At 37.5% G+C, this 24,766-nt stretch overlaps 1 protein-coding gene across 23 annotated transcripts in view; it reads left to right on the top strand.

Annotated features, from left to right (window-relative positions):
* LOC105474671 (SHH signaling and ciliogenesis regulator SDCCAG8) overlaps positions 1 to 24,766 on the top strand; it is a 253,094-nt gene that overhangs the window by 143,569 nt on the left and 84,759 nt on the right. For 17 of the 23 annotated variants that reach the window (XR_011607733.1, XR_011607735.1, XR_011607744.1 and 14 more), the window contains 2 exons: positions 15,140 to 15,267; positions 17,398 to 17,506. The exons of 1 other annotated variant lie outside the window; for it this stretch is intronic. Coding sequence is in view for 16 of the 22 variants with exons in the window: in XM_071069480.1 (XP_070925581.1) it covers positions 15,140 to 15,267; positions 17,398 to 17,506 (237 nt within the window). In the remaining 6 variants the exon portion in view is untranslated. The remainder of the gene's footprint in view (positions 1 to 15,139; positions 15,268 to 17,397; positions 17,507 to 24,766) is intronic. 5 more of the 23 variants (XM_071069525.1, XM_071069514.1, XM_071069516.1 and 2 more) reach the window with 1 other exon arrangement.

Genomic DNA, 24,766 nt, shown 5'->3' with positions numbered 1-24,766 from the left:
TGATAATTCTATTTATTTTAAATTATGTGTTTATTCTAGAAAACAAATTTGACAATTACATAACTAGATTGCCAGTCAGTTCATTGAAGTCAGACGCCTTTTAAAGCATGACTCTTTGAATGAGATTTCATAGAATAGGATGGTATTGTGGTTGCTCTCCTGTATAAACGTTTTAGACAATCTCCTGCCAGGAATTATTGGCACAGATTTGAAGTATGGGCCCCGAAGTCAGACTCTGCACTAGATTTTATTTTCCTTCAACCCACGATATGGCAGTATTCCTCCCTTTTATGTGTATTCTTTCCTGTGTTAGGAAGAAATAGAGCAACTCATGGGCAGTAAGCTCTGGAAGTCGAGAAGTTTAGCACTCATAATGTGCTAATTTTTCTGTAAATACACTTGGAGGTGCCTATAAATTATAATTATGTCAAGCAGTTTCTACTGGTGAGGTTTTCTATAAATAACCGTCTTGTAACGATAACAACTGGAATTGTGATTCTCATGAAGACTTACTATGTGTGGTCCTAGCTTTCCCACCCCCCCCCACCCCCCACTCTCTGGGTTCTCAAATTACATTTCCTTCAACAAATCAACTCCAGCAATTTTTATAAAAGTTTGAAACCATTCACTGGCTTATTTGTATTCCTCAAGGTGCAGAAAATGTTTGGGAATAAGCGAAAACTACAAAGGCAACAGATTAACTCCCCAGGCAGTGGGATAGCTTCCTAAACTGGCTGACACATTGATTGACAGGCTAATACGACTGCAAGGTCCTCTCGATGAACTTTGAAACTAGTCGTTTCTTACTAGAAACAAGTAATGAATGATACAAGGATGATTCCTAGAGATTGAGTAAAGAAATCCACGGGGAAACATTTCAGAGAATCTATTCGCCATTTAAAAATTATAGAAAGACTATCCAATGATGAAGATTTTCCAATTTTATTTACATTCACTTATTAGGAAGGAGTCTGCGACCCAGGTACATAACCGAACATTTTTAAAATAATTTGCCAGCTTGGCTGTATGGATTAACTTTTTCATAATGCTTTGTAATTTAATTTTAAATGTGAATATGTATTTTGGGAGTTGCTTCAAACCAAATCAGATTTGCAAAAAAAAAAAAAAAAAAAAAAAAAACAAGGATCGTTTTGGTATATTATGGTGACTACTTCAGCTTCTGTTGTTCTTAGTGTTCTATCAGAATTCTTCTCCTTTGTTTCTCCTTTCAAATAATAGGTGAGTGGCTGAATTAAATGAGAAATTTATCAAGGTTAAAAAGGGTCATTTTAATAGTTTTTGAAAATTATGAGTTTTGATATCTTCATGAGGCACTTATGTTTAGTAGTTTTGGGCACCTGGTTATTTTTATTTGTGGAATCAGGATTTAAAATGCTGCTTTGCTATAGGGTGGTAGACAAAGGAGTGGCACTCGGACCAGTGCTGTCCAATAGAAATACAGAGGGAGCCACAAAATGTAAACTACACATGTCATTTAAAATTTTCAAATAACCACATTTTAAAAAGTAAAAGGGGGCCAGGCGCAGTGGCTCACAGCTGTAATTCCAAGACTTTAGGAGGCTGAGGCGGGCAGATCATTTGAGGTCAGGAGTTCGAGACCAGCCTGGCCAACGTGCGGAAACCTTGTCTCTGCTAAAAATACAAAAAAATTAGCCAGGCATGATGGCGCACAACTGTAGTCACAGCTACTCAGGAGGCTGAGACAGGAGAATTGCATGAACCCAGGAGGCAGAGGTTGCAGTGAGCTGGGCAACAGGCAAAACTCTGTCTCAATTAAAAAAAAAACAAAAAAGCAAAAGGAAACAGGTGAAATTAATTTTAATAACATAGTTTATTTAACCCAATGTATAGAAAATAGTATTATTTCAACATGTGATTTATATAACATATTATTAATGACATATTTTAAATTTTTTTCCTAAGTCTTCACACCCCTTTGTGTATTTTGCACTTACAGCATGTCTTGATCCGACCTAGCCATATTTCAAGTGCTTACTAGCCCCACGTGGCCAGTGGCTGCCACTCCAGATGTCACAACCTTACACTTTTGTTTCTCACTTTTCCAGCTTTCCCACGATGCCCATCAGAGATGCAGTTAGATTCCCATGAGCTTAAACCCTGAATTGTTTCTACAAAAATAGGAACCATTTTATTAAAACAAGAAAATTATGCCATCTTTTTCTTGAATTTTGGAGGCAGTAGCCAGTACTCATATTGATTAGTCTTTTTCTGAAGAACTGCCACTTTGCGGAGGAGGAGGAAGACAGAGGAAGCTACCGCTTACTGGCCATTACTTGAAGAGCAGATGAACGATTAAATGTACAAGCATCACATTATAATAAGTTCTTCTATATCTTACTGTCCCGTCTTTGCCTTTATATGTTGAAGAGTTGTTGAAAATAAATTCGACAATTAAATAGCTAGATTTAATTGTTAACTAGGATTAACAATCTGTTGTTAATCTGTTAACTGGATTTAGACAGTTTAGGAACCTTTCAAATGGTGATCTGGGCTGGACATTGCCAGTTGCCTTATGTGGAACTTCTCACATAATCCTGATAATATCATTTGTTTAATGAGAAAAGTGAGGCTTAGACTGAGATGAGGGTCCGCCTTGACGTGACACACCTAGCACACGGGGGAGCCCGGGCTGGAGCCCAGCCCTGTGTGTGCAGTGCTGGCCTATGCTGCCTCCCACTGTGGAGCTTATGTCAGTAAATCAAGGAAAATTTTTATTCTTTCCTCATGGCTGTCTTTGAGATAATTATATTGATTGTTCCAGTTTGAGTAGTCATCTTCTAGGAAATAGTAAGGATGACAATAATAATAAGTACTATTACTATTTTTTAACTTACTATATGTCCGTGCTGTACTAACAGTATTTTATACGTAATATCCTCATAGTCCTATGAGGAGAGGTGCTGTTACTAACCTTATTTTTCATTCAAGAAAACTGAGTCGTAGGTTATGTGACTTCCTTAGAGCAGGAGTTCCCAACCTGGGGCCACCTGAGCTCCACCTCCTGTCAGAGCAGCAGCACTGAATTCCGGTTGGGGCACTAACCCTATTGTAAACTGCGCATTTGAGGGATCTAGGTTGTGCGCTCCTTATGAGAATCTAATGCCTGATGATCCGTCACTGTCTCCCATCACCCCCGATGGAACTGTCTAGTTGCAGGAAAACGAGCTCAAGGCTCCCACTGATTCTACATTATGGTGAGTGCTATAATTATTTCATTATATGTTACAGTGTAATAATAATAGAAATAAAGCACACAATAAATGGAATGCAGTTGAATCATCCCCACACCCCCACTCTGGTCCATGGAAAAATTATTTTCCACAAAACCAGTCATTGGTGCCAAAAAGGTTGGGAACCACTGACTTAGGGCACACAGCTAGTAAATGGAGGAACTGTGACTTTGATGGTAAGTCTAGCAGACACCAAAGCCTGTTCTCTAAACTTCTGCCTCCTTATGTACAGGTGCCCTGCTGGCAGTGGAGCTTACATGCGAAGGGATAAAGGCTGAAAGTATCCTGTTGTTTTTAGGGGTATTTTAGGATTTCAGTTGCTTATACTTATTTTCTCAGAGCACAAAGTCCTCTGGTTTGAATATACTCAGGGCAGGCTACCTTGTGGAAATTAGTTTGAAGATAGATTTAGAAGGCTGGAAGAAGCAGGTCTCCAGGAATAGAAAGGGCAGCTCTGTAGCTACAGGAATGCTGAGGATGAATACTAAGAAATGGCTAGAGGAAGAGAAAGATCCAGCAGATACAGGTTATTGAAGCAGAGGAAATAATTAAGGATGTAGATAAGAATAGTTTCAAGCAAGTACTACAAAGTCAAATAGAAATAATGTTAAATCATAAAATGACTAAAAGTCAAAATGTTTTGTTGAAGAAAGTGACTTAATTATTGTATCAAGAACAAGAATTTTCTTATTTAGAAGAGTGAGAATAGTGGAGTAGGAATCAGAAAATTTGGGCTCGGGTTGGTTTTTTTCTTCTGTAAATATAGTGCTTTTTACCTCTAGAATTGTGTGCAAAGATGGAGAGGTTACAGAGTTCTCAATCAAACTTTAAAAATGGACTACAGTGGTCTTGTTGCCAAGTCAAGGTTACTAGTCCATAGAATACAGCTGTAATTTCTGTATACATGCATGTTGGATGTTTGACCAAAGGCACACCGTCTCAGCAATAATGAAAATTCTACTATCTTTATTACGGAAGTTCCCCACTTACTCAAACTTAGACTTCTTTTTCTTTTCGTTCTGAGACAGAGTCTTACTCTGTCTCCCAGGCTGGAGTACAGTGGCACAATCTTGGCTCACCGCAACCTCCGCCTCCCAGATTCAAGCGATTCCCCTGTCTCAGCCTCCTGAGTAACTGGGATTACAGACACGCACACCACACCTGGCTACTTTTTGTATTTTTAGTAGAGATGTGGTTTCACCATGTTGGCCAGGCTGGTCTGGAACTCCTGATCTCAGGTGATCTGCCCGCCTTGGCCTCCCAAAGTGTTGGGATTACCAGTGTTAGCCAGCACGCCTGGCCCAAACTTAGACTTCTGGCTAGTTTGAAATATAGCTGTAAATTGAGGCATACATTTAAAAGTGCTTTTAAGAAGCAAGTAACGATCACAAAGCCCTTGCACTTGTCTGTGCAGCATCTGTGGAACTATCATGACATACTTCTAGATGTTAAAAAGCAAAAAGGGAAAAAATTAAAAACAAAACAAAAAGCATGGCAGCAAATCACAGCAAACCAACCAATAAAAAATTATAAGAAGACCAGTATGCTTTTGGTTCTTTAGAATAACATCTGAGACCTTTCTTGCAATGAATATTATTGAGTGCCTTCTGTTTCTAGCCACTCTATTAAGCACTTAAAGATCTGGCAATGAGCAATGATCCATAGGCGCTCGCTAGCAGAAGGAATAGTGACAGTACGTAGGCCCACCTTGTTTTAAATTGTGAACGTTGTTTATTAAGGAGAGCTTATTGTATTTGGTATAGTTTCCTTAAGAAAACAGAGACATAATTAACACATTTTAGACATATTTCTACTGCAAATGGTCAGAATTCTATGGATCTAATACCTGGAAAATTCTCGTATGTGGAACATATGCTCAACATTCTAGATAAATGATGCATGACTCTGTCATACTCATGAGATAAAATATAATACAAATATATAAATATAATTCTTACTATTATACATATTTCTGAATAAATTTTATAGCCACAAGGGAGCCAACATGTTCCCCATTTAATAAGATGTCCTAGAAATTAATTTGCAAAACATTTTAAGAATAGAATAGAAACTTTTCAATTAATTATGCTACAATTTGATAATAGTGAATTTCCATTGACATATTATAGAAATGCCACTAGAATGCATATTGATCCTGCTGATACCTGATTTGAAGTTACTCATCAGAGGGCTTAGTTACTGGGAATTTGTAGATCAAGTGATATTTTTCAGAGATGAAAGCCAAGAATGCATCAAAGTCATTAGTTCATACAGACAAATTGAAATGGAAAACATGAATTTTTGAAAATATGAAGATACAAAGGCAAAATCATGATCAAATTTATTTTAGGTAGTAGCGTATTTGTCCTTATCATTTAATCGGGCACCGAGTGTTGTACAGTAGGATATGGTGGCGCTTTACTCTCTCAGGATCTTTGCCCCATGCAATCACTTAATGCATCGGGCACCCTGAGCTATTGAAAACATTTGAAGACTGAGAAGTAATGAAGTGTGCATTATCAAATGCACTGAGGCTGTTCAGTCTCAGTATCTACCTGTGGTATCTACCGTATCTAAAGAAACCATTATAGAAATTGCTCTTACTATTGCTGTAGTAATAAGTGCTTTCCCTGATTCTAATGTTGTCCCTTCCCCATCTGTTCCCCACACTGCAGCCAGAGTGATCTTTCTAAAGCATGAGTGTGATCACAACACTCCACTGCTTAAAACCCTACATTGGCTCCCTGTTTCCCTCAGGACGAGGGCCTTAAAAATAGCTTCATGTTCTGGCTCCTGCCTACATCTCCAAGTCTCGTCTTTCTTCAGTAATTTCCCCTCCACCAACTGCGCACTGCGGCCCCACAGCATATATCCTCCAGCATCCAGCCATGTCAAAACCGTTCGCAGCATTCTCGGAGCGCCTGGTTCTCTCTCCACCCTGAGTCTTTGCACAAACTGTCCACTTCACTTGTAATAATCTTCTTTATGTTCTTTGTATAGCAGGTTACTACTCATATTTTAAGCTTCTGATTTTTTTTAAGTTTCCTGAAATCCTTCCTCCCGGTCCCCAGCCACTCCCCACTTCCTATCCTTTCCACCTGTATAATGGTAGGAATTTAGCCCTACTTTAATATTTACTATACCATGAGTTGTTTTTTCCCCCCAAAACTTGTTTATTTTGTTCACTAGACCATAGACTCTTTGGGGCCGTGGTCTACATCTTGCACACTGATGCATCCCCATACTTTTGTGCTTGGCACAAAGTAGTTGCTTAAGTATTTGTTGAATGGATGCGCATTCCACTGTTTGACTAAACAAACCCCATGTGAGGCAGTGCCATGGAATGGGAAGAACACTGGACTTGGAGTGAGAAGACAGAATTGGATTCCAGCTTTGCTACTAATACTGCATGGCTTTGAGAAAAATCTCTTAATTCCCTGAGTTTGAGACGCTTTATCTATCAAACAGGAATATCTGTTCCATCTCCCTGCCCCATAGAGATGTTATGAAGAATAGCGAGGTTGATGCATTTGAATGTGCCTTTTAAAATAGAAAGTACAGACATGCAAAGGATGATGCGATAGTAACTGGAGTTGATAGTAAGAGTCTGCGGTTTTGTTTTAAAAGTAAATGGGATTGTGCATATGTAATAGAAACAGGCAATAGCTAGTCTACTGTACTGTCTTTTGCCTTGAAGGTAAGTTTTCATATTATTTTGGAGATACTGGAAGAACATTTTTGGAGGGAAAATTATTTTTAGAGATGTTTCTGTTAAATATTTCCTTCCTTTTGTGTATATTCCCTTGAAAGAAGTTGACCTCCTTTCTGTTTCTGCTTTCTTCCCTAGACATGACTCATTCTCTGATCTGATAACTCATCTTTCAACATTGTGCTTGAAGTTCTGACATACTTTGCAGTGAAGAAAATAGAAGTAATTTACTCCAGGAAATATGTATGATGCCATTAAGTCTTTTGCATACTTAAGGAAGTAGAGATTCCAGAATCTCATTCCTGTGTTTTCCTTTCTGTTTCTTCTCAGTAGTTCTACATTTGCTCAAATAAGAGAATATAGCCCCTGTTAGCTGTAAATAAGCATAGAATTTTGGGTTCTTCTCAAACATGGAAGACATCATGCTGTCTACCAATTTTATTATTGTTTTTGTTTTGTTTTATTGCCGATAATAATAATAATAAATTCTTGGCAAAAATAGGGATTATCTTATCACATTCTCTGACTGTAGTCAGGAGACAGGGTGATATTTACCCCTGTGAGGATACTTAGTACTTTGCGTCTTTTAGTAGTTGATCATTCATTCGTTTGTTTATTCATTCATCAAATGTTCATTGACCACACAACTGTATACCAGGCACTATTCCGGATTCTGGGGATAAATTAGTGAGCAAAACGAAGGTTCCTGTTCTCCATGGACTCAATTTTGATGCACATTCCAGATTGATGCACACGTCTCATCTTTTCTAGAGTCTGTGGCCACTTGAGGCAGGAGATGTGTTTGTGGTACCTTTCAATGTTTTTGCAAAGCTGAATATATGTCTTTAAGAAGGACACAACTAATTGATGGTGTCATTGTAGGAGAAAGTAATCTAATAGCTTAGAGGACAGCAGGGAAAGAAGAAGGAGAACTAGTTGCTTGGGATTTGGCTGTTAAGATGGATAATATGGCTATTAAATGGCACACTCCCATAGAGATAATTGAAATAGAAACTTGTTATCCTTTCACCCTTCTCTCATTTCTCTACATCCCTGATAAAAGAAGAGATTGAAGCATAGTGATTCACCGTGGAGTCAGAGAGCCCTGGATTTCCTGATATAACCTTTAAGAACTAAAGAACATGAACATACTGTATAACCTCTCTAGGCCCCCATTTTCTTACCTATAAAGTGAAGATACTAAGAGAACCTACTTTCTATGGTTGGTATGAGGATTACATAAAAGAATGCATGTAAGGACCTTAGCTTATGTGTAAACATTAGTAATTGGTAGCGTCTTAAAATGATTAGTCCTTTAAGGTTGGATTTTTTGTTCTGCTTGAATGAAGAACCCCAGGATTAAAGGATGAAAGTTATTTGTCTATAGTCACACAGGTGATAAGGTGGTGGATGCCATACTCTGACCCTCTAGCTCTGTGAGTTTTGGCTGTACTCCATTGCCTCTCAAGGTGCCATCTTCCCAGAGCACAAAGAGAATAAACTCAAAAAGTACCTATACATTTGTTTAAAAAACAAGGCAAAACAAAACAAAACTATAAGCAAATATTTAATTCTAGTTGCTGGTAGATTTGCTTTCCATAGATTATTAATTTTGAAACTACTTTCTGTGTATTCCAAGTTTGAACAAACAGATAAGTATGTTGAGGATAATAGGAACCAAGTTTCTTACTACTGAGGAAAAAATCACAATTATGGAAAAAAGGGAGATAAGGTTCTGTGTATGTTGTTGGCTTGTAATTGGAAAGACCAGTATGAATGTGTATGCATATATTCATATAGGATACAGATAAACATTTATATTTATATTCACATTTATCAACTTATATGTATATTCATATCCAGACTTAGTCCACCAAGGTGACCTAGAAGCAATGATTTTGCAGTAGCAATGAGCACCACCTAGTGACAGATCCTGGTTTCTAAATACCATTCTCCATTAAAGGCACAAAAAGAGCTGCTTGTTCAAATGCTGATTCCAAGACTGGTACAAGGACATTACAAGACAATCCTGCAACATTTTGTGGAGGTAGAAAGTCACAAGAATAATAGAGATATGTCACATAGGAACCACCTTGAAAGGGTTCCCACTGGCAAAATTCAGGATAAATTGAGCATAAAAATAATCATCATAATGGATTATAACCCACTGAATATGATATGAACCCATGACTTCATGCTGATATTAATGAATTAATAAATGATAGAGAAGGGAAAGCTCTTTCTTATACTACAATGTTAACTAAAAAATAGAGAAAGAATGATGGAGCAAAAAAGTCACTTTTGGATGTAAAACTATTAGGTGAGAGCTCGCTGAAGAATAGGATGTTTGCGTAGTCTCGGCATCTCCCAACAAATTACCTCTTACTTATTAGGTTGGAGCAAAAGTAATTGTGATTTTTGCCATTGAAGGTAATTACTTTTGCACCAACCTGATACAAAGAGGAAACATAACTTTACGGTAGAGAAGCCTGCGAGAGCTCACCTAACTACTGTTTTGCTGAGTCTGACTTGTACCAGCTCATGAGAGCCAGTTATGTGTATTTCTTCCCAACTTGGTATTCAGGGATGTCACTTCGGTAGCTTAAAATAGAGCATGGTGGAAGTGTCTACACTGAAAATTGGTAAATACTACAAAAGAGGGATTTCCTGTCCCCCTGGAGGCCAGTCATTGAATATCATCTGGTACACCAGTGATGTTAATCAAGCTATCAAAGCTAATAGCACCAATACTGGGACAAATGTACATTTTCTGTCTAAACTCACATCAGTACCCAGCACCTCCCTGCCCCTTCTGTCTGTATTCCTTAATGATTTTCAGCCAATAAGCATGTTATAAATTCTCACAAGTTTTTTATACCTAGATGCTACTATCACAAAGCTCAATATTTTATCTTAAAAGGGAAACACCTTTTAACCAAAAGAGTTGTATGTCTCACACTGGAACTTTAGACATCAGTAAAAAGGTGAATAGGAACATGGAAGGTGGGATTGGTGCCCCAACCCCACAACTACCCAGTCCTTGTTCCCAGACTTGAGCCTTTCATTGTTTCTGTCCCAGGGTCATTGTTGAGCTAAATTTAACGTCATTAGAAAATATACTTTAAAAAATCTGTTTAACAAATCATTTTTGCTCTGTGACATGAACATTTTTTAAATTGCAAGATTTAAAATAATAAATGATATGAAGAAGTTGAGTATCAAAAATATAAGGTTAATGCTTCAGTCCCATTTCTAAAAAATGGGATGGTAAATATCATTGTGACTATTTTCAGAAAATGCAATCAACCAGAACTATAATTGGTAAAAACGAGTGACTATGCCTCCATGTATATGTAGTCTGTATTTGAGGCCTAGCCAGTCCTTGTTCACTCCTTTTAATTCTGAATTTTTGTGAAGAAAACATTGACATGGCCCACACATGCCTGGATTGCAGGTGATGTGAATAACTTGGAGAATAAAGGTGGATGTTCCTATTCTAGATCATTTGCTCCTTTAATTAATTAATTAATTAATTAATTTTTTGAGACAGGGTCTCACTCTGTCACCCAGGCTAGAGTGCAGTGGTGCAGTTATGGCTCACTGTAACCTCTACCTCCCTGGGCTCAGGTGATCCTTCTGTATCAGCTTCTTGAGAGCTGGCATTACAGGCACACAACGCCACATTTGGCTAATTTTTGTACATTTTTTTGTAGAGATGGGATTGCACCAGGTGCCCAGGCTTGTCTTGAACTCCTGGGCTCAACGCTCAAGTGATCCACCTGCCTCAGCTTCCCAAAGTGCTGGGATTACAGGTGTGAGCCACTGATTTGCTCCTTTTAAAAATCGGCTTTATTGGGGTAAATTTAAGTATAATAAAATATCACCAATTTCTAACTGTGCAGGTAAAGATGGTTTGACAAATATATAGAATTGTGGAAAGATCATAGTCATAACGTAGAAGAACATTTGTATCAACCTAAAACGTGTCCTTGTGCCCTTTTGCTCCCTGGTACCCCTCTCCTACTTCCAAATCCTGGCAACACGGATCTACTTTCTGTCCCTTAGTGTTTACTTTTCTTGAATGGCCTGTGAATGACATCATAATATATGTCTTTGGTGTCTGGCTTTTTAAACTACGTGTACTACTTTTGAGGTTCAACCAAGTGCTGTATGTAGCATTGTTCCTTTTTATTTCTACTCTTCCTAGCCATGGTAAGACTATACCACAGTTTATCCGTTAAACAGTTGATGGACATTTAAGTTGTTTCTGGTTTTGAGTGATTGTGAATAAATATTTCAGCTCCATAACTAACAAGAAATTCTTTTTTACTCAGTGTTTTGAGTGGGAATTACAGCAAACCAATTGGAGAGACTGGCTTGACTCTCCTTCACCAGGCTCTCACACCCAGCTGGATTTGACTCGCATTTTGTTATGCTTTGGTAAATTTTCCCCCTTGTACCTTTCTTACCAAGTATTTTACCATCTACTTTCTCTTTGGCCACGTTGAACTCCCTGCTAGGGGCAAGGAGCATGTCTTCTTTGTTTGACCCGGTGCCTAGCAGAGTGCCTTTCACATAAGAGAGGTATGATACCTCTTTAATGCATTGATTTACGTTCTTCTCTAGTCGTTCCCTGAATGCCTAAGTGCTTTTGACAATTTTTTGAATCCATTATTGTATTACCTCTCGAGCAGGTGTGGCCAATCTTTTGGCTTTCCTGGGCCACACTGGAAGAGGAAGCATTGTGGGCCACACATAAAAGACATTAACACTAATGGCAGCTGATGCGCTAAAAAGGAAAAAAACAAAAAGGCCCGTGCATAAATCTCATAATGTTTTAAGGAAGTTTATGAATTTGTGTTGGGCCGCATTCAAAACCATCGAGGCCGCAAGCTGAGTAAGCTGTCCAGCTGGCGGCCCAGGACAGCTTTGCATGAAGCCCCATACAAACTGTAAACTTCCTTAAAACATTATGAGATTTTGTGTGTGTGTAATGCTCTTTTCTTTTCTTTTCTTTTCTTTTCTTTTCTTTTTTTCAGCTCATCAGCAATCATTACTGTTAGTTTCAGTGTATTTTATGTGTGGCCCAAGACAATTCTCCCAGTGTGACCCAGGGAAGCCAAAAGATTGCATACCCGAGCTCCAGAGTATTATAAAATAGGTTTCCCTAGATAAAAATATTTTAATCCTACCTCTGCCTTTAAATCATTCGCTGTACAACCTATAAGCAGACTTCAAATTCTTTGTGACCCTTGGGGATTTTTTAGTAGGTTTTTTTTTTTTTCCAACTGTAAATTGAGAGGGTTTGATGAAACACATTTGAGGTTCCCTTTTAGTTCTAACATTCTGGGAATTTATAAAAAGCCTACCAAGTCAGAAAGAACCTGCAAGAGGGGAGAGAAGGCAACATAGGAAAGTGGAAGGGGAAAGGAGGTTGGAAAGCAAGACTGTATCATGTTTCTAGGCAATGAAACATAATGTATAGTTTCCCAAATAGAGGGAAAGTTGGGGAAGGATTCAAGAAACATCAGTTGATGTGTAACTCAACATTTGTTTGTAGAAGTCTGTTAACTTGTTTTATTTTATAGAAAGGACTGCAATTATGACAGTTCTTTTCTATAGTCAATTTATTTTTTATTTTTATTTATTTATTTTGAGACAGAATCTCACTCTATCACCCAGGCTGGAGTACAGTGGCACAATCTCTGCTCCCTGCATCCTCCACCTCTCAGGTTCAAGTGATTCTACGGCCTCAGCCTCCCAAGTAGCTGGGATTACAGGCGTGCACCACCACTCCCAGCTAATTTTTGTATTTTTAGTAGAGATAGGGTTTTGCCCTGTTGGCCAGGTTGATCTCTAACTCCTGGCCTTAAGTGATCCACCCGCCTCGGCCTCCCAAAATGCTGAGATCACAGATGTGAGCCACCGCGCCTGGCCTATAGTCAATTTAGAATATCGGTGATTAGGCAGCCTATTCTGAAAACTGATGGTGAGATTGACAACCCCTTTACACTGGGGAACTGTAAGTACCAGTTTGTGATGGGTAGTTTCAGTTATGACTATTATCCTCATATAATTATTAGTAGTGCCCCTCTCACTCCCAGATGAGTATTGGTGTTGGAGAATGCATTTATGTCACCCAATTGTTAGGGGTTGCAGAGCCCCAGGTTTCTATCTCTGTCTCCTGCCCCAGCGGGGGGTCTGACCTGGGGATGGTTAGAGTCCACAGGGCTTTTTTAAAGCTGATTACTTTAGCAGCATGGTCTCCAACTGGCTGAGCCATTAGAACCATTCTCTTCCAAGCACCTTTTTCTAACATGTCTGAAAAGTTTTTGCCTCCTCATGTAAGACTTAAGCAGATTCTCCAGCTACACATAAAGATAGCAGCCTTCCTTTCCCCTATGACAAGAGTATCACAACATCCAATCCTGAAATATTCACTGCCCACTTTCTGTGTGCCAAGCACTGAGCTGGGCCGAGGGTATAGAGACAAAGATGACAAAGGAAGTAGGCATGTAAAACAATAACTAAAGTGTGATACATACTATCTTTGTACATTGTACACAACATATATTGAGGTCATTGCGGGAAGAATAGTTAATTCAGGAGGGAGGAAGGAGAGGGGAAGAATTTTGAGCTAGGCCTGAAGGGGGTAGTGGTATGTATACATCTTACAGGGGGATTGAGTGGGCAGGTGGCGGAGCTTTCCGGGAAGAGGAAGAGACATATGCAGGGATCCATGACCAGAAAATACATGGTGTGACTGGGGAGGCAAAACGTAGCCTAGTCTGACTGTCCATTTGTTGTATATACTAGTTTGGAACTGAGTGCGACGTAAGACCGTGGACCACATCCCGGGGGGAGGAGGTGTTATTAGAAGTACCAGACAGGACCTTATTTCACATTTAGCATGGACCCCCGATGATTCCATTTGAGTGAGGTGTGGGTGTATTTTCATTCCAGAATTTTACACTACAACATTACCACATGCATTGACCAATTTTAATACAGGCTTTCCTTATGTTGCTTTATAATTAGAAGCCAGTGAATTGAAGTTCCACAGCGGTACATAGACTAGTAGTGATAGCTTTATGGAATTGTTTATTTTTAGTTTGGCAAAGGCTAAGCAGTAAATATCTCAATTAGTAAACTAAAGCAGCATGGATGAGAAATGCCCACAAGGAGATCAGGAGTTAGAAATAACTAAGTCAGTTAATTGAAGGAAACCCTCATATCACTTACCCCATATTTAGAGTTTGAAGAACCATCCTAATATGTGTGTGTGTGCGTGTGTGTGTGTGCGGGGGGCGGGACATGTACATGCACACACACACTGTCAGTATCCACGGTGCTGCCAGCATTGAAGTCCTTTGCATTCCCCAGATTCTAATTGTTTAGGAAGTTTCTCTCTTTGGAGCCACTGTGCTTGGTTATTGACCCAGTGGGATAGGTCAGTGTCCTATCACAGTACGATGGGATGTTGTCTGACTACAGAAGCTTTTCATCCTGCAATTTCTTTCACTGTGACCCACGAGGGATTTTCTTATGAAGTGCTGGGGGAAGTTATTCATATTCATATTCGTATTTATATTCACATTATATGGCCTGATGTGTGAAGATATTTAGTGAAAACATGCATGTGGCACTGCAGAATCATTTACTCGCCTCTAGATAGAGGCTCCTGCATTATGTTTAAGATTCCATTTTAAGTTTCGAGTGAAAACAGAAGTGGTCTACAAAGCTTAGTTTTAAGAATTTAAGTTTTGTTTAAGGATCGAATCATGCTGTTCCTAGAGTTCCAGTATCTCTTGGAAATATTGACCACTCAGAAGATGAAAGATTCATTGGTAGTGTAAAACATTAAGAATGTTAGAGAAAAAAGGTTTGTGTTTTAAAGTTACAAAGTACCGTTATTTAGTTGTTATGATTTTTTGACACTGCATACTGTAGTCCATTTGCATTCATGACACATATTTAACATTGTATGGAAGGTTGTTTGGATTTTCCCTCTAAAGTGGGGGAGGATCAATAGAAAGGTCATTGTCTTCTTAGGCTTAACAATTTACTACCTATCAGCTCTCTCTGGTCTATAGGGGACATGATGGGGGTTTGTGCATCTGCAGATCAAATTTCTGTATGTCTCCTCTCTGTTTTGCAGACAAGAAAAAGATAGCATTCAGCAGAGCTTTAGCAAGGAAGCAAAGGCCCAAGCCCTTCAGGCCCAGCAAAGAGAGCAGGAGCTGACACAGAAGATACAGCAAATGGAGGCCCAGCATGACAAAACTGGTAGGTGGTAGGGAAAGATTAGAGCCTGGGCACTCGCTCACAAGCCAGGCCCACGCCTTACTGTGAAATGACATCAGGAACACCTGTAACCTTTGGCTGGCCGAAGGGAGCAGATGCTAACTACACCGGAGATTCCGAATTACATATTAGTTAGCGTTTAAAAGAGAAAATGGAAAGTATTGCCCACTGTCTGTTGATTTCAGAGTGCTGCTCTCACATCTGTTGCACCATCTGGATTATGAGTTTATTTACCTGTGTTCAAGAAACGTAAAGCTGAGAGAGACCACAACAAAGTAGAAAAACAAAGGGCTTGTTTTTGGCTGGGTTTTCAGGCACACATGTCATATAAAGAAAATAGCATCAGAAGCTCTGCGGGAAATGCTCTGAGCTTACAGTTAGAGTCTCCTGAATAGCATTGAACAGTTCCCACAGTACACACATTATAGCTACTCTAAAAGCCTAATGAGTTTGCTTCAGCATCCAAACTGGAGAAAAGCTTTAGCCATTAATCGGTTCTTAATTCACTGTCGCAGCTGGATGTAATTCAGTGGCTCCAAATTGATATGTTCCTTTATTTAATCTTTGCAGCTTCGAACATTTTTAGCATTTGTATGATTTCCCCACCTCCCCCAACCCAATCTAGAGTGATGTTTAATCCTTTGCATTCTTCAAGTTCTCACAACTGCTGTTAAAATTCACTAATACAAGGCATTGACCACAGCTGGCAACTTGGCTAAAAATTGCCATCTTTCATCACATTGGCACTATTCTGCAGACTGAGTTGGCCAGTAACTCTTTACCTTTAATTTGAAAGTAAAATGCACTTTGAAAATAGACAGTTTGATTTGTTCAGTCAGAGCATTATGTAGTTTCTTTCACTTTTGAGTTGTGTGTTCACAGACAGTGTTAGTCAAAACAAGACAGTGTCAGTCATTATAATTCCACGCCACATACTCCACACTGATTGTACTATTAAAACAAAAGTTTAATTGATCCTGTCTCTTCCAGAAAAATGTTGCTTAATTTTAGTGCCTTGATTTATTTTGATTTGTATGCTGTATGCTTTTTGCCAATCATTGGCTAAAATTGAAAAGAAATAAAGGACTCTTAAAACTTATGCTTAGAGGTAATTTTCATATGATTTAATGTATTAATATATTGTATTTGATGGTACGGTAAAAATTATTTCTTATCCTATGGGTGAAAAATTGCTAACATGCAAGCCTTTAAATAATCTATTTACTTATGAAGAGGCAAATGTCATATTGACTCACATAATTCCTTCTAGCACTTTCAGTAGAGATTTTCTTCTAACAGCATTTGGCCAGAAGAAACGAAAATTCACCAGGTTTAGTAGATGTTTCTCCACTAAAAATAAAAAGAGGAAATTGGAGGATAAATTATTGTTCGCCCCCACTGCTAGCATGATCCTAGTGATCAGAGTCTTGGGCAGAATCTCAGCACTAGATGAGAGTGTATTTAACTGTTAAAACCACCTTAAGAACATTTCCTTTTGTACACACACAAAATCACACCGTTTTCAATTTCTTTGACCAGATCTCCATTGAAGCTCATGCTGTTGACAATGAAATTGAAATTCTAAAGAAAATACACATTTTTACCTTCACAATTAGAGAAGTGTATGCAAGATTGGGGGAGGGGTGGTGGTGGTAGTAAACCATGTGTGCAAATATGAAACAAAGCATGAATTACAGTGTAGAAGAGAATTCCTCGATGATTTTAGTTTTGAATTATCTGGTTGTGAGAATTTTTTGACACTGTTTATAGTAAAATTGTCAAAATTAAAATATAATATCTTGCATATTACAAAGATATAAGTATCTTTGCTTCCACTTGAGGTATCTGACACTTTATTAACATGTCAGAATGTTACACCAAGCTGGTCTGATCAAACATGTTTCTGGTGTATACTTATGTTGAAAATAAACGACTCCCAAGATTGAGTGTCTTTCCAGATGATGAGTCCTTTGACTTAGGACATTGAAGGTGATGTAGTGGCTTATTGGAAATGTGTAGGGGTCTAAGCACTTTACCACTCTGTGTGTGGAAGCACTGCAGAGCGACAACCATAAACATCTTATGTTGGTGGGGGTTTATTGTTATTTCTAGAAAATGAACAGTATTTGTTGCTGACCTACCAGAATACATTTTTGACAAAGTTAAAGGAAGAATGCTGTACATTAGCCAAGAAACTGGAACAAATCTCTCAAAAAACCAGGTAGGTGATGTTACAGAATACTTTCAAGAGCACTGTTTATGTGATTACTCTAATTTTTCCTTAAAAAACAGCATTTACACTGTTTTATAATGTCAAAATTAAGTATCTGCTGATGTTTTCTTTGAAAATATTTTCTACATATGGACATTTTCTTAATTGTCCATACACTTTTATGTTTTTTCATGATGATGTGTGTACTATTATTTGACATTTTAATGTTTAGAATTGAAAACTGAAATTTCAGGAAAGAAAATATGGTAATAACATAAAGATGCAGATAAATCAAGCAGTTATAAAATCTTACATTTTATAATGTAAGATTGTTATGGTTAACACATTTTAATCTATTGTTACAATTCACCATGAACACAAAAGCTATCTTTAGGTTAAATGATAACAGATGAAATGTGCATATATAAAAATGAAAGTAGATGGTACTTTGAAATAAACACACCAAAACTATTCTTCTCTTCCCTAAAATTGTTATATTTTAATAGAACAGCCATCATTCATTTTATAGGCATACTACTCTTTTATAAATCCATTGATTGGAATCTTAATGACTTTTTTCTACACACTTTCTAGTCAGATTATCTCAATGAATAAATTATTTTATATTTTAAACTGCAAGAAGCCTGACTCCTCATCTCAGCTCCGACAGTAACTGACTCATCTTGGACAAATGTATTTGACGTACTTGGACTATAGTTTCTTCTTTTGTCAACGAATAACATTGGACAGAATCACTTGAAATTGAACTATAGAAGGCAATATTCACATAACTGATACGATGTCAAATATTACTTTATATGATAATGAAAAAATAGCCTGTGTGTCTTCTCTTCTGTATTTTTCTGAAACTTACGTAGATCTATTGAGAGCAGGAAATATGTCTCAGCAAACAAACTGCTCACCTAGATGTTTCATTCGGAAAGGATTTCCGGGAGGATCAGGGCATATCTGATCACTCTGAGCTCCATCTTGGGATCCTGCATCAACAATCTGTCTTAGCTGATAGAATCCCCATCCCTGAATCTTTTGGGGAATCAGAGGGCTCGTGCATCCAACTCTCCCTTCTCACAGGAAGGCAGAGGCTCCTGTAACCACCAAGAATGTACTCTGACATGCGCACCTTCCTAGCACATACTAAGATTGTATTTTGGTAGGGGAAAACCTAGGTGCCAAAATACCAGATATTTCAAGGAGATTTGACCATGAAAACTAAATGATTTGGTCATGAAAGAGACCCATAAAATATCTACAGTAGCTATTCTTAACCAGAAATACTTGATTTGCACCACATAGGTCCAAAAGTAATTTGTTAGAAGCAAACAAACCAGATTATATCATTTAGGGATAAAATGATACTAATCTGGGTTTTATATAAATGTGTTAGGTCTAAAATTGGTTTGTGAATGATGACTGATCTTGCTCTCCAAGGAAACGTAATTAGGGAAATTTATTATATAAAAGAGACAAAAAGGTGCTTGGTATATATTATTTAATTCTCACCACAACTTGAGACAGAAATTATTATCTTCCAGATAAGGAAACCAAAACTGTTTAAATAACTGGTGAGTGGGAGAGCTAGGGTTCTAACCTAGATATTTCTGGTTCCAAAGTATATGTTCTTTCTTACAGTAATTATAGTATTTTACATTTATTGCTAAAGAAAATTCAAGTCATAGTAGTTATGGTGAGAAAGTTTGGGAAGGAAAAATTAACCTTTAAATTTCCGTAGAGAAGTAAGCGTCCTTGGCATGTAACAGTTAACTTACTCTTTGCCCCTAGGCCCTCTTTTTCCTCCTCTAGATCTGTCGTCTTGGCCTGTACTGGTCTAACTCAGCACCTCTACTGCTTCTCCTGCTTCTCATTCCTCCAGCTCCTGAACACTGCTTTGTAAATTGGATGTATTCTTTTATATCTGACACATAGGTGGCACTTAATGAATAAATGATGAATGAATGAAACAAATAGGTATGGTGCTATTCGCACCTCCTGATCTGACTTTTGATGCCAGTCTGTTCCATTGTGGATGACTGGCAGTGTGCAGTAAAGAACACGTGGCAATTCAGAGGAACTAGATTTGAATCTCACTCTCCCACTTGGAGCTTTGTAACCTTGGGTGCATGGCCTCATCTCCCCAAACCCCAGCTTCTCCTTCTGTAAAAACATTTCCAAAGCCACGCTGCAGGACTGTTATGGGAATTGGAATTATATATGTAGATACACTTACATACACGTTATCAAGTGCCTAGCACAATGCCCGACACATTGTAATACACACTAGCTGCTGTTGTTTTCACAATGGCATTTTTAAGGGTCTTGACTGGAATTTGGGTATCACTTGACATAGCTGTTGTCTTTGCCGGGGAAAGTCTGACTGTCATTTGCTGATGGACAGAAGTCTATGCCACAGTGAAAGCCTTTTTAAAACAGTCAGATCAGGAAAATGTGGATCTAGTTGTATTTTGTAACTCTAATGAATTAAAACAGGCACCTACTCTAACTTTACAATTTGTCTCAACCAAGGCCTGGCAAGTTGTAAACACTTGATAAATTGTTACTTCCTAGTTTTAAAACTCTTAAGCGCCCCTAAAACTTACGAAAAGTGCATTTTGTGCACCTCACAAGAGAGTAGTGAATAGGACAAATTGTGATTTTAGGGTTATTTGTTCTTAATTTCTTTTAGTTCCGGTTTCATTTCTCCCTGGCTTCCTACTCTGACATTTTCAATAACTCATTCATGTTAAATTTAACATTCCATGTTGATGTTACCTTCTGCTTTGAAACCACCTACAAAACTTGAAGGGCTCAAACTGCTTCTTTTAAAATACAAGTTATTAATGTAGTAAACCCTGAAGAAGCCCTCCAGCAGTGTGCCTCTGCATACCCCATGCCAAACTATTGGGCTAAATAATTTTCCCTGTGCTTTGAGGTAAGGAAAATCTTGGAGTTTCCAAAGTTTTGTCATTGTGGAAACTCAGTCTCCAACTTTATATTTATCCAATCTGTATGGTAATTTTGGTCCAGCTTTTCCTCAGAGTATTGCAGTAAAATTTTTCTTGAAAGTAAGTGTATTTATTTTGTATTGAACAATAATTAAGACATATTTTTCCCTCTTCTGTTACTAGCAACATTACTCTAAGAGTCTTATGTTATTCAAAATACCAACTAAACAAGCGGATTCCTACCATTTAAAACAGGTCTAGTCATTTGACTGGAGCCCACGCGGAATGACGGGAAAGCTGGCCGCGCGGGCTCGGTGGGCACGTACGCCCTTGCTCTGCCCCAGCCTCATGCTAGGCTGCTCCGTTGCTCTGTGAAAACGTTTTGAAATGGTACCTGCTTGTGTGGGTCTGTTGCATGTGTTTTCTCCCCAAGTAGACCGTAAGTCGCATTGTGGCAGTGATGACTGCTTCTGTTTTCTGGAAGCCTCCATAGTGATTAGCACAGTAGTTTGCGCCCTGAGTGTACCCCACACTGCACGTAGTGGTGTCTGTAACCCTGGCATTTGTGAATGGCACGTCCCATTTTAAACTTAAAGTGAACTGCCGATTCTGTGCATTTTATATAGCTTGTTTTTGACCATCAGGCAAGAGAATTAATTCCATTTTGCTTTTAATTGGCACCAGGCAGACATTCTGGCTGATTTTAGTCGAGGCTCACATAAACTTTCGCTCTCCTTCCTTCTGTATTCCCCAGTACTCTGAGAGCTTATTACAGTTATGGGGTTGTTTTTTGAGGGAGGTACACGGAGCTATTTAAATAGCTTTGGTACAACTGTGATTTTTCTTTATCAAAGTGAAGGAAGCGTTCTCTCTCCCCACGCACTTAGATGAATCAGCAGTGAAACGTTGCAGTGCGGTTTGCAGTGCTATCTAACACCTGGCCTGGGAGAGCTTGGAAGGATTGGGTGCTGGCAAGGAGTGAGCCTCTGCCAGCCACAGAGTGGAGAGAAGTGTGTGCTAGGTTTTAGCTTCCACCACTTGCACATTGAAAAGAACCGGATAGAGCGTAGAACCAGGGTCTATGTGGATTTGCTGCTTTCTTTTCTGTCATTGTCACTTTCTGGGTTGTGGGGCTTGTGGACTGATGTCTAACACTGCCCATTGTGTATTTGTGATTTGCGTTTTGTAATTAAGAGGAACAATGGGAGTCCATGGGGTCTCGTTATATATAATGGTTGGTTTAATTTGTTTCACTTCTATCTTGTTAATTGTAAATTGATCATTAAGATTTGAATTCTAATCTGTCACCAGGGTTGTGAGTATTGAGGCTAGAGCAATGATCCTGGTTTTAATCACTGATGATGAGAAACAAATTTTATAATTTTGGTACATATTGCAGTTCATATATTTTAACACTATACTTTATGGTGTTATAAATATTGTTAAATGACTTTTAGTGTAGTTTTACTGTGTGGACTATAATGTATAAATTATATTACTGTTTTGGCAACAGTAGGTATCCAACTGTGTGAGTTTAATTGAGGTGAAGAACACACACCCGGTTGAACTGTTTTTTTCCTTTGCATGTTTACATGACGTTAGGTTGGGATACTATAAAAATTATATTTTCTACAAGAGAAGACTGATATTGGCCTCTGCTAATTGTTACCAAAAGTCAAACTAGAACCTAAAAGAATAAAAAATTCAGATATTATATTTCCCTTTGAAAGCAATTATCATTTTAATCTGAATTGTAGTAGTAAAATATATTTCATGCAAATGCAATTATACAATATAACTGGTATATAAAAATACAGGGGAAAGTTCATGCTTCTGCAAAGCCAGAAATTGCCTAAATTTTCTGTGAAAATGAATTAGAGTCAATTATCCTTTTATATGACACAGGATAATCGTGCCAGAAATGTATCTCCAACCTAACAGAAAACTTGTTAAGTTTACTCTTTGAGCTTTGCAGACTACTGTTCTAGGAATATATCGTGAACTCCAGACAGAAAAAGGATGGCGTGCAGGCATATATGTCAAATTTTTATTGAGAAATGGAAGTTGGTAGGCAAATTACAATTATAAATAAAGAAAAAAACAAAAATATGCGAAGCAGAAAAAAAGATGGTTGCAATAACACACTTGATAGTGATATGTTCTTTATAAATAACATTTGTATTTTTGTGGTTATGTAAGACATCCTCAATGCAGGGAATTTGGAAAATACAAAGAAGAATTAAGGAAAATTTCCTGCCACTACCATCTAGAGATAACTATTCTTACCTCTGACATATTTCCCTTCAGTCATTTTTCATGTGTATGTATGTGTACATTTATATTGTAATTGAGATTACACTGTGTGTACAGTTTTGCATCTGCTTTTTCATTTGATATCTAATGAACATTTTTCTCTATCAGTAAATACTCTGAAAACAGAACTTTATTAAATGATTTGCATGGATAAGAATTATTAGGCTCTTAAGATGCTTCTAATTTTTAACCATTATGACTAATAATACAACAAAAACTTTGTACCTAAGTCTAAATTTTTGATTGTTTCCTTAATTGCTAGTCCAAGACTATGAATCCTTTTAAGGGTATTAATGTGTTTTACCTTGCTTAAGTACTACACTAACTTCTAATCACTGTATATGTAGCCATATTAGTAAATAACATTACAAAGAAGTGAGATTTTTTAAAAAAGGATGAGAAGCAATATTGCGCAGTGGGTGGAACGACCCCTTTAGAGGTGGACTAAGTAGTATTTGTATCTGGGCTTGCCTACTTGGATGACCTTAGGCAAGTCATTAAACTTCATATTTAACCTCACAGAGAAAAGAAAATAAACCCTTACAAGTACCTTATAGGATTAATTGAGATCATGAATGTAAAGGATGGATTTCACTATTTGTTATACAGTGGCATGCAGTAAATATTTGGTGGTAGTATCTGGTTTTGTTGTGCTATATTTTGAATAATAGTGAAATTGAATATGTTATAAATAGTATTGATCATTTATGTTTCTTCTGTAGATATTTTAAATATTTCTTATACTTTTCATTGGAATTTTGATGGAGAGTGCAGTTAGTGTTTCATTAAATGATGCTTTTAATGTTTGTCTTATTTTGTAAATAATTTCCTGTTGTTTACATTGATTTTAATTAATAAGCTTTATTTTTTAGAGCAGTTTTATTTTCATAGCACAACTGGACAGAAAGTACAGAATTCCCATATATTCCCTGTTCCTTCCACACACAACCTCCCCCACCAGTGACATCTACATTTTGTTTTATTATGATTTTGTTTCAAAATCAGAATTTTTAAAAAATAAAATACATAACTATTTTACAAATTTAGAAAGATGAAAAAAGAACAGAGAAAACATTCCTGATCCTACCATCCAGAAATAATCAGTATTAATAGTTGGTATACATGTCAAAATATTTTTCTAAATTATAAAATGAAATCACATCATACGTGCTGACTTTTAATGTTTTCTCTTTTTTACAAATATGTCACAGTTTTAGATCAATAAATATCACTTATAAATAGCCGCATTATCAGATTAATAAGTAACAGAACCAGGCTCCTGTGGATAGATTTCTTGGTTAAGTTTCCAGATTACGGGTTGCAAAGAAAGGTTGTTTCTAGAAGCAGTGCTACAATGAATACTCTCACACAAACCTAGGATATATTTTAAATATATGATTTTTTTATGTGTAAAAGTTTTGTATTTTTGTATTGTAAAATCTATTTTTTTCTTTGTGATTTTTCTTTTTAAAAGTGCCTTTTGCTTGGAAAGTGCCTGAGAAAAGATCAATGTTCTGCATTTTTTTCTAATCTGGTTTAAGGATTTTTTTTTTCTTCTTTTGGAATTTATTTTAGTGCATGGTATGACAGGAGATACTAATCTTGGAAGGGATACCAGATCAAAAATTTATTATAACTGCCTCTAAATTCTTTTGTATTGTATGTGATTCTGAAAGGAGAAACATAAGCCATTATTAACTCCTTTTGGACTATTTCAAATATGGGTAGATTCTTATTAGGAGAAGCAAATGTAGATTGAACACTTGATCTGAACTTGAAAATGAGATAATCCATGCTCTCATACAGAATCTGGTAGGAAAGACAAGGCACAGAGCACAATTTAAAAGAATAAATTATAAGCTAATGTATGCATAAAGGCTAGAGGTAGCTTCAAAAAACGTGCTGACATATTGAGAACTGCAAGGTATTAATCAGGGCAAGCTTCCCGTGGGATGACATTTGAACCAAGATGAAAACAAAATGAAGAATGAGGTGA

Source organism: Macaca nemestrina, chromosome 1, assembly GCF_043159975.1.
Source record: "Macaca nemestrina isolate mMacNem1 chromosome 1, mMacNem.hap1, whole genome shotgun sequence".
Classification (NCBI taxonomy): Eukaryota; Metazoa; Chordata; class Mammalia; order Primates; family Cercopithecidae; genus Macaca; species Macaca nemestrina.
The sequence above is the reverse complement of the archived record's forward strand: the minus strand, read 5'-3'. Positions and strand labels throughout refer to the sequence as shown.